Consider the following 10,647-nt stretch of genomic DNA (forward strand, 5'->3'; position numbering starts at 1 on the left):
ATCACTGTAAATAGTATTTTTTGGCCTCTGTATGAAAGTGTACTTCAGACACCTTTTTAAAACTGAAACTGTCTTCTGTATCTTTTTATTTCTCAGAGGAATCGCCGTGTACTGCATGGTGTACAACCTCAGCTCTTTTAATCAGACAGATGATTCTAATCTGTGTTTGATCTTCTCTTTATCCCCTCTCTCAAAATAATTAGACTGTTATTTCTTTTGAGGAAATGAGCATATGTTTCTCTCTCTCTCTCTCTCTCTCTCTCTCTCTCTCTCTCTCTCTCTCTCTCTCTCCGTGTCTGTACGTGGGTTCAGCTTTTTCTTTCTCTGTTTCTGTTTCTGTTTTGCAGACGTTCTTCCTGATCCTCCAGATGGAGCTCCAGTAATTGAGTCCATCACTGGCAAGACCATCACCCTGAGCTGGAAGAAGCCCAAAAGGCTGGACCCCTCCATTGGTACACTGCTCATTTATTTGACAGTGGTTTTAAAAGTGGGCAAATGAAACTGCCTCCCTTTTGAGAGAAAGCTGAAGCACTCTCCTGATTGCAGGGAACATTCTGCAAGTCAGAACATCTAAATCTAGCCACAACTTATTTTCGTTTAATCTGTATTTCAGGGCTTTGTGGGTGTTTATTAATATTTCATGTTCAATAGCATTGTTATACTGCCTTTATTAAAACGATGTCCTCAAACTAACTTCTTGGAGCTACTTTGAAGTTGTCATATATGACTTTAAAAGAACAAGAGTCACTTTATAAATAAAGTTAATCTGAGGTGAATTTAGGGTGTGGCGTAATGGAGACACAGGTAGTTTCAGTGCCGTGGGGTCTGTGAGGAGTTTGGTGTGCCTTCCTCTGGCTGTTCCTGAGGGTGTGATGCCCTGAGATGGACTGGCACCCACTCTTGGTTCCTGTCTTGCCCCCAGTGGCACTGAAGAATGTGAATGGATGAATGATGTTAAGTGTATCTGTTCATTCTGTCCTCTCCCAGAGGACAGACTCTTCATGACTCTTGGAAGACATGAAGAACGAATGGTCTCCATTAATGACTCCTCAACCACAGTTTTATGTTCTCACTCTCACGTGGTCCACAGACAGGCTGAGATTTAGTGCAGTGACTTTCTTTGCCGTAAAAACATGGTGTCCTTGTTTTATATCACCACTCGGACTTTGTTGCCTTGGCTGATGTATGAGTTGAAAAATGCAGAAGGTGTTAGGGCCAAATAATTAAAAGACAACATCCATCAAATCCTGGAAGTGTTGTTTTAATGCATAAACGACCTTCGCTCTGTATCGTTCCAGACCCTAGCACCTTGATGTACGCTGTCCAGCAGCAAGCCCTGGGCTCCATACAGTGGACTATAATTGCCTCCAGCCTAAAGCAGACCACCTACACTGTCACTTCGTTGTCCAAGGGTGTCCGATACGCATTCAGGATCCTGTCCATCACCTGCAAAGCATTCAGCAAGCCATCACCTGCCACAGACCCAGTGCAGCTGATAGACAGAGGTAGGCCTAACTCATTTTCAAAATCAATCACATATTTCTAACATAACATAGTGTGGAGGAGATATTAGTAGGAGTTAAAGTATGCAGTGCAACCTTTTTTTTACGTTTTAATAATTTGAACACGTGGACACGTTTGAGCATGGTGGAGCAGCAGGTAGGTGTCGCAGTCACACAGCTCCAGGGACCTGGAGGTTGTGGGTTAGATTCCCGCTCCGGGTGACTGTCTGTGAGGAGTGTGGTGTGTACTCCCTGTGTCTGCGTGGGTTTCCTCCGGGTGACTGTCTGTGAGGAGTGTGGTGTGTTCTCTCTGTGTCTGTGTGGGTTTCCTCCGGGTGACTGTCTGTGAGGAGTGTGGTGTGTTCTCCCTGTGTCTGCGTGGGTTTCCTCCGGGTGACTGTCTGTGAGGAGTGTGGTGTGTTCTCCCTGTGTCTGCATGGGTTTCCTCCGGGTGACTGTCTGTGAGGAGTGTGGTGTGTTCTCTCTGTGTCTGTGTGGGTTTCCTCTGGGTGCTCCGGTTTCCTCTCATAGTCCAAAAAATACCACACGTTGGTAGGTGGATTGGCGACCGTAGGTGTGAGTGAATGTGTGTGTCTGTGTTGCCCTGTGAAGGACTGGTGCCCCCTCCAGGGTGTATTCCTGCCTTGAACCCGGTGATTCCAGGTAGGCTCTGGACACACCGCGACCCTGAACTGGATAAGCGCTACAGATAATGAATGAATAATTAATTTGAACACTGAGAAGTTACATGAATTGCACTTTACCAGATTGAAATGTGTTAGATGCAGATCAAGTTTCTCAACCTTCTAACCTCCTGGTGTTTTTGACAGACTGGTGAGAGTTGGGGGACACAGGGGTGGAGGATGAGTGCTTGGGTTGTAATTATAATTAGCTGTTAAACTGTACGTTGCTTTAGATCTACAACATACAACTGCAAAATTAACATGTTATTCAACCATTAAGGTGAGCCCTGGGTCATAGCATGGTTTTATGTTAAATATTGACAAGTGCAGTGTGTTTATAGTGTCCAGTCCATTATGGAGCCCATCAAAAATTTGGACACACCTCCTCCTCATCAGTAATTGGTGGAGTAGAGCTAGTCAATAGAACTGTGTACCAGCCCCTTCCTCCGGATGACTGTCTGTGAGGAGTGTGGTGTGTTCTCTCTGTGTCTGCGTGGGTTTCCTCCAGGTGACTGTCTGTGAGGAGTGTGGTGTGTTCTCCCTGTGTCTGCGTGGGTTTCCTCCAGGTGACTGTGAGGAGTGTGGTGTGTTCTCTCTGTGTCTGCGTGGGTTTCCTCCGGGTGACTGTCTGTGAGGAGTACCCTCTGCGTCTGCGTGGGTAGGTGGATTGGCGACTCAAAAGTGTCCGTAGGTGTGAGTGCGTGAGTGAATGTGTAAGTGTGTGTCGCCCTGTGAAGGACTGGTGCCCCCTCCAGGGTGTGTTCCTGCCTTGCGCCCAATGATTCCAGGTAGGCTCTGGACCCACCGTGACCCTGAACTGGATAAGGGTAACAGATAATGAATGAATGAATGAATGTATGGTTTTCATTGTGGGCGGCATGGAGGAGCATCAGGTAGTGGGTTTGAGTCCTCCTTTGCACCCAGTGATTCCGAGTAGGCTCCAGAACCCTGAACCAGATAAGCGCTTATAGACAGTGAATGAATGGTTTTCACTGTGTTGATTGTGTTTTACAGTGAAGACAGAGGACAGTGTCTATTCCTATAGAATCACATTTTAATATTTTATGTGCGGTTCTTAGCCTAAATCATTTTTTTTTCTGTATCTGTACTTGCAGGTCTATATCTCCAGGAGGCCCCAGTCATCACTGATAAACCAGATGTGGTGTATGTGGTGGAGAATCAGTCGGTCACCATCACAGTCACTCTGAACCATGTCAATGCAACTGTCACTTGGAAGAGGTGACTGCCTAGTGTCTCAGTTATAAACAGATCCTGACTACACAACTCTAGGAGCTGTATCTCACTTTCAGCTCTCCACATATGGGTTGGCCTTTCAATGTCTTCAGCCTTTTGCCTATACAGTAATACCTTGACTTACGAATTTAACTTGTTCTGTGACCAAGCTCGTAACTCAATTTGCTCGTAAATCAAATTAATATTTCCCATTAAAATGAATTGAAATGTTATAAATCTGTTCCAGCCCCAAGAAGCACACCATTTTTTTGTTACATGTTGTGCTCTATCGCTGAACTTAACTTACTCGCTACACACTTAATGCTACAATGCTACAACAAACAGCGACACGGCAGAGATTCACAGCAAGATAAACACGCTCTGCCACCTAGTGGTGGGTGGTGTAAGCCAGTGGTGATGCTTCTAACGTAGATCTCATCTCGCATCTTAAAGGTTTCACTGTATTCATTTTTCAGAAACTCCTGACAAAAAGCTCTTGACATAGCTTTTCTTTAATCCACTATCGTGCACTGACCTCCGATTTCCTGCAGGAGAGGAGTGACCCTGTCAAACAGAGCCGGGATGTTTGAGATGAGCATGCCTGATGATGACCAGCACACACTGAAGCTGTGTAAGGTAAAAGTCAGTGATGTGGGTCCACTCACTTTCACCGCCAGCAACCCACATGGCACTGACTCCTGCCTCATCACACTGGAGATGGCAGGTAGGACAGCCCATCTTTTCATACCATTCATACCTTCTCTCTCTCTCTCTGTGTCTTTTCATTTCTCTCAGTCCTTCATGCTTGCTGATTGTCTTCCCTCTCTTCAGCGTCTCCAACATTTGAAACCATTATGGAGGATCTGGATGTAAGTGTGGGAGAGACGCCCCGTTTTGCTGTGGTTGTTGAGGGAAAGCCGATTCCTGACATCTACTGGTATAAGGTACGTCGTATGACTGTTCCTCTTTACCCAACTTGCTCTGTATTTGTATATTTGATTGATCTCTAGTGTTTCTGTAGATTTAATGTTAGTAACGAAAGGCTGGTGTGAGGACGTAATGAAAAAGCATAGTCAGAAAAAGTGTGTAGCATTGTATTTGTTGGTGTTCTTCTTGGCTGCTTCGTGCTGAATGTTACAACAGATATATCTCTGCAGATGGAAAGCTCATTTCCATTCTTCATGCGTTTCCGTGCAGAGCTACTCGACTTCCTTTGTGCATCAGAGAGACTTTCCTTTTCTCAGAAATCCTGCAAAAGCTTCCCTCCCTGCTGGGCTTTTGCTGTAGTTCATACAAACTCACACTCATCTGTCTTACACTTTTTTCATCTGTCTTGTTCTCTCTTTCCTTCCATCTCTCCCACTCCTTCAGCTTTTAAAGATCAGGCTGAGCCTTCCCCGCCTGCTGTGCTCTTGTTAATTCTAACTTCTTGTTTTCTCTCGCTCTCTTTCTTACTCTGTTTCTCTTTTCCTCGGTGTTCACCTCCTGTTCTGTCTGTCTCTCTCTCTCTCTCTCTCTCTCTCTCTCTCTCTCTCTCTCTCTCTCTCTCTCTCTCTCTCTCTCTCTCTCTCTCTCTGTCTCAGACTCTCTGCCTCTTTATTTTCCTGATATCCCCCCACTTCTCCTGGAGAATCCCCACACTCTCTTAAGCATGCTAATGTATGCTATTAAATATACTACTAGATGTTCCAGAATGTGCCTCGGGGTTCTGCCTTCTGTTTGACCACTTGCTGTCCTCATCGTCCCAAGCCCATGCAAGTGGAACCATGGCAAATATGGGCAATATTAATGCTTGGCTGCAGAACAGTGAATTGAAGCTAATATTAAAGAACATCCAGAGCATTCTGTTTACAGCTTACAGCCCAAAGCTGAGGTTAAATAGCAGGGATCTTCTTGTAAATACTTATTGGATATTTTGGTACGTGCTGCAATGGTCGTTGTCCAGACACATCTGTGGTTGAAATATTCATAACTGCAAAGTTGTTGTTGTTATGTTGTTGTTTTCCAGAATGACGTCCTCCTGTCTGAGAGCAGCCACTTCACCTTTGTGTATGATGATAACGAGTGCTCTCTTGTTGTGCTCAACACTCAGCCAGATGACTCTGGGGTCTACACTTGCACTGCTAAAAATCTGGCCGGCTCTGTGTCCTGCAAGGCTGAGCTCACAGTCCACACCGGTACAAGCCTTTCTTATGTATCACACACTTCAGGACTGAGTGCCACACACAGCAGGGTTTTCTTTTACACCTTCAAACACTGGTGCACAGATTGAGGTTGTTCCAACTTCATCAGTAGGTAATTGAGTTCAGGCTTTTAGCCCTTTCGTATGTGACAGATTTATTTGTGCCTAACTATAGAGTATATGTCAGGTGCATTTTTAAACTAGCCACACAGTTTCGAACAGTTTGGGATGTGCTCCTCATTCCTAAAGCTTAGTCCTAGTGTATTTCTGAATCGTTTATTGTGGTTACACAATAAGTATCACATTTAATAACTGTTATTAGATTAGCTCAAGTTTAGGAACTCTGTTTAAAGCCTGAATTCAGTCAGTTACAGACCACATTACACATGCATTACCAAAGAATAACCAAAGCAATACTTGTTTTTATTTTGTAAATTAATAATGTCAGTAATCGCAAAATAGTGAGATGTTTCATGTACTTAATCACATGGTCTGACATTGGCAAAACTATGTATTGCAAGCTTTGTTCTGCTTAAATGGTTAGAGGTTCAAGACTTATTTCAGTACGGTGTATTTATTTCTCATCGTGTGGTAAATACCGGCATAAGCTCTTCATAATTGTTCAAACGTATTGCTACATGAAAGCTATTGAGTGTACAAGTCCTTCAGGTAAAGTTAAAATGGAGCTCGCTGTATTTAGTTAGTCTGTGAGGAGTGTGGTGTGTTCTCCCTGTGTCTGCGTGGGTTTCCTCCGGGTGACTGTCTGTGAGGAGTGTGGTGTGTTCTCCCTGTGTCTGTGTGGGTTACCTCCGGGTGACTGTCTGTGAGGAGTGTGGTGTGTTCTCCCTGTGTCTGCGTGGGTTTCCTCCGGGTGACTGTCTGTGAGGAGTGTGGTGTGTTCTCCCTGTGTCTGCGTGGGTTTCCTCCGGGTGCTCTGGTTTCCTCCCACAGTCCAAAAAACACACACGTGGGTATGTGGATTGGCAACTCAAAAGTGTCCGTTGGTGTGAATGTGTGTTTCTGTGTTGCCCTGTGAAGGACTGGCGCCCCCTCCAGGGTGTATTCCTGCCTTGCGCCCAATGATTCCACATAGGCTCTGGACCCACCGCGACCCTGAACTGGATAAGGGTTACAGACAATGAATGAATGAATATATTTAGTTGTTTAGTATTTAGTCATTTTTATACATTTCCAATTCCATGCAAACATTATTACAAACTAAATAAAATATTTGACTATACCACAAATTAAATAATCCACTGAAAGGAAATAAGCGCATATCTCTTCTAATGTGCTTGTGTCTGATCCGTTTATAGCCACACAGGGGAAGGACAAACCGATAGAGGATGAGGAGACTATCCTGAGGAGGATGCGAAGGCTCACTGATTACTATGACGTGCACAAGGAGATTGGGAGGTGAGTCATCCACCCGCCGACACACTTGGACACACACCATTCCCTTCTAACAACTGCGTGCACACCCACCCACACACACACACACACACACACACACACACACACAAGCAGACACTGGTCTGGAGACACACAGAGTCAACTCCATCTACACTACACTACACTAGAATCACGAGAGTTCAAATACTTCATACACACAACCTAGTACACATAACCATGGACCTAGTGTTCTTATTAAATCCAATATGGGACTCACTGCCTTTAATTACCCACTGTAATTCTATTTTTAGTTAATGTACATACTGCACATGCTCCCTACTGCGCAGTATTTCCCTTCTGTTTGCTCTTAATTAATATTCTTTATTGATTATAATCTGTGCTTAAAATGCAGGAAATAAATATTAGCTATTGGTATCTGTAATATCAAAAACAATTTACTAATCATTAATTACTTTTATTGACCCCAACATATTTAGTTGTGCATCATCCCAGTTTTCTTTACGGTTTCTAAAAATGATATAAAAGTTCATCGCTACTGGACAATGGAATATAACTCTATATCCATTCAGCAGCACCGTGCCTGAGGCCTCCAGGTTTGGGAACTAGCTTAGAAGACACACAATGCAACAAGGCAGCTTATATTAGCAGAAAGAAGTTGTTTTGTTGTGAGGAAGCGAGAGGTGTTCGCTGGAATGGGTCGAGAGCAGTGCGGCCTGTTGTTTAGTCGTATCTCTCTTTGCGCCCTGTCACTCCCCCTATGTGGGATGCTGTAATTATAATTCTCACGGCTGACTGCAGCTTGGGTACTCTCTCTCTCTCTCTCACACACACACACACAGATACAAGGCTGCACTCAGAAGCCTTCAGATGCAGGACACAAACACACCAACTTACATAAACGTGAACCTGACACGTTTGCATTTTTAATGTGATCAGACTCACAATGTTAATGCCGACAAACTTTCAAGCCATAAATTCCTGTGAAGTGCTGCTTCTTCTGATCCACTGGGAAATTCTCTTCATCTGACTGCAGTCTTTCTGGACCACACGGCCTGACTAAGAGTTCTTATTAATCTGGCAAGGCAGCTGGCACCTACCAACACACATATGCAAAGCATTTATACTTTCTCTTCAAACACACCCTGTAGCATTTTATCCTGTTGCCAAATGTGTGGTGTTAAACTCTTGAACTGTATCTAAAGTGTGTGGGGTTGCTGTGACTTAAATGAACGCATTAGAATTTGTAGTTTTGTGAATTTTAGAAGCATTTTAAAGCACACAGCGTTTATGCAAAATGTGAAAAGAGGGAGACTTGGATTGCAAGGCTTTAATAAGCAATAAAAAGTTAAAAATTATCATTGGGATTGCGACAGTTCAAAGAGGCGAGTGTTTCTGTTACTGTCTTTTATTGATGGTAAACATATTTTAGGTTGAGTGTAATAAATTCCATAAAGCATTTGAACAATTTCGCAAAAAGAAAACCAGGGAACTAACTGTCTTTGAAAACTGGTTAAAACTAGTGTGGGCGGCACGGTGGCTTAGTGGTGAGCACGTTCGCCTCCCAGTGCTGGGATCTTGGGTTCAAGTCCCCTCTGGGTGGAGTTTCCATGTTCTCCCTGTGTCTGCGTGGGTATCCTCCAGGGGCTCCAGTTTCCTCCCACAGTCCAAACACATGGAGGGTAGGTGAATTGGCTTCTGTCTAATAACTGTCCTGCTGTGTGAGTGAATGAGTGTGAGTCCAGATATGGATTGGGTGAAACCCTAGTGCCCGATGCAGTCCTCCAGGTGGACGGTCGTTCCTGGTCGAGAGTATGCTGTGCACGTTTGGCTGCCGCTTCTCACCAGTGTGTGTGTGGATTGTAAAGCGTCCTTGGGTGTCTAGAAAAGTGCTATATAACATACAAATCTCCTTACGCCTTAAAACGTGCTTAAATGAAACTAATTCATTAGTTAGATTTATAACCTCACAGTGGAACTACTCAGCCGTGGATATGTTGCTTCACATGACAGTTTTAAACACATGGCCATGTTAACAAAGTGGTCTTTATAAATGCAAAGCACCAAGCATCAAACTTAGTTTGAAATCTACCTGCTTCTTTTAACTGTATTTAGTTTTAACTGTTTGATCCCTGGGCTACATCCTTTATGTTCAATGAGATGAAAAAATAGCAGAATGACAAATAAGTGACACAAACTTTATATAAATACTGATAAGTCCACTGCTGAGCTAATGCATGGCTGGACTTAATTGTATAAAATGATGATCTCAGATTTGTGGTTATATTCTTCTGCTGGAGACACAGACTGATTCTAAGCATCCCCTCTGCTGTTTGACAGCACAGAGGCTGGGTGATGTATAGATCGCGAGTGAAAAATGTCATCGTCTGTTCTTTTTTCATTTGCTAAATGATATCTCTCTTCAGTTGTTGATTTCCCCAGAGGCACTCTCTCTTTTCTGAAATGTCAAAGGCCATTTGCACTTCAAAATTGAATGACGTTCTCTTTTCCATCAGTGGTCTCCCACTTCACTGTCCCAGATTCTTCCTGCACTCCCTTCCCCTGTCCATATGCCAGGTTTTCTCAATAGAAGAAATGACCATTATCAAAACTAAACTAATAATATGAATAATGAAAGTGTTTTCTCTGTGCAGAAGTATACTCATTTGTATTTATCTGCTCTCTGTTCCAGAGGAGCCTTTTCTTATGTGAAGCATGTGACTCACAAGGTGGGAAAGACGGAGTACGCAGCCAAGTTCATCTCAGCTCGAGCCAAGAGAAAAGCCTCTGCCCTGAGGGAATTGAACTTCTTGTCTCATCTGGACCATGAGAGACTCATCTACTTCCACGATGCCTTCGAGAAGAAGAACGCCGTCATCATCCTCACTGAGTTGTATGCTTTTCATTATTTTCAGAGGATGCTCTGGACCCTGCCGACTGAACGCATGTTTGATCATTGTAAGGTGGACCTAGGGCAGAAAAATTAATCCATGCAGCCACACTTTTCTTAATGAATTTGACCTGATGATGCTGCAGATGCACCCTGAAACTGCCTATGCTTCGCTTTTAGTTGACTGAACTCACTCCAGTCAGTGTTGCCTCAAATGATTCCATAATCTCCATGTACAAGTTCGTAGATCACTCTTACGTGTGCTTTCCCAGACAGGGATTAAACCCAGTTCTGGACTACACATTCATTCATTCATTCATTCATTGTCTCTAACCCTTATCCAGTTCAGGGTCGTGGTGGGTCCGGAGCCTACCCAGAATCACTGGGCGCAAGGCAGGAACACACCCTGGAGGGGTGACACACACTCACACATTCACTCACACACTCACACCTAGGAACACTTTTGACTCTCCAATCCACCTACCAACGTGTGTTTTTGGAGCGTGGGAGGAAACCCAATCAGACACAGGGAGAACACACCACACTCCTCACAGACAGTCACCCAGAGGAAACCCACACAGACACAGAGAGAACACACCACACTCCTCACAGACAGTCACCTGGAGGAAACCCACGCAGACACAGAGAGAACACACCACACTCCTCACAGACAGTCACCTGGAGAAAACCCACGCAGACACAGAGAGAACACACCACATTCCTCACAGACAGTCACCTGGAGAAAAC

At 44.1% G+C, this 10,647-nt stretch overlaps 1 protein-coding gene across 1 annotated transcript in view; it reads left to right on the forward strand.

Moving 5' to 3' along the window:
• The window catches only part of LOC136710444 (striated muscle preferentially expressed protein kinase-like), a 102,058-nt gene that overhangs the window by 69,235 nt on the left and 22,176 nt on the right, over positions 1-10,647 (forward strand). Inside the window, exons 18-25 of the mRNA XM_066685942.1 lie at positions 348-452; positions 1,299-1,505; positions 3,301-3,424; positions 3,970-4,142; positions 4,250-4,362; positions 5,427-5,595; positions 6,917-7,016; positions 9,703-9,903. Coding sequence (XP_066542039.1) covers positions 348-452; positions 1,299-1,505; positions 3,301-3,424; positions 3,970-4,142; positions 4,250-4,362; positions 5,427-5,595; positions 6,917-7,016; positions 9,703-9,903 — 1,192 coding nt within the window. The remainder of the gene's footprint in view (positions 1-347; positions 453-1,298; positions 1,506-3,300; positions 3,425-3,969; positions 4,143-4,249; positions 4,363-5,426; positions 5,596-6,916; positions 7,017-9,702; positions 9,904-10,647) is intronic.

This window comes from Hoplias malabaricus, chromosome 12 (assembly GCF_029633855.1).
Source record: "Hoplias malabaricus isolate fHopMal1 chromosome 12, fHopMal1.hap1, whole genome shotgun sequence".
NCBI classification, from domain to species: domain Eukaryota; kingdom Metazoa; phylum Chordata; class Actinopteri; order Characiformes; family Erythrinidae; genus Hoplias; species Hoplias malabaricus.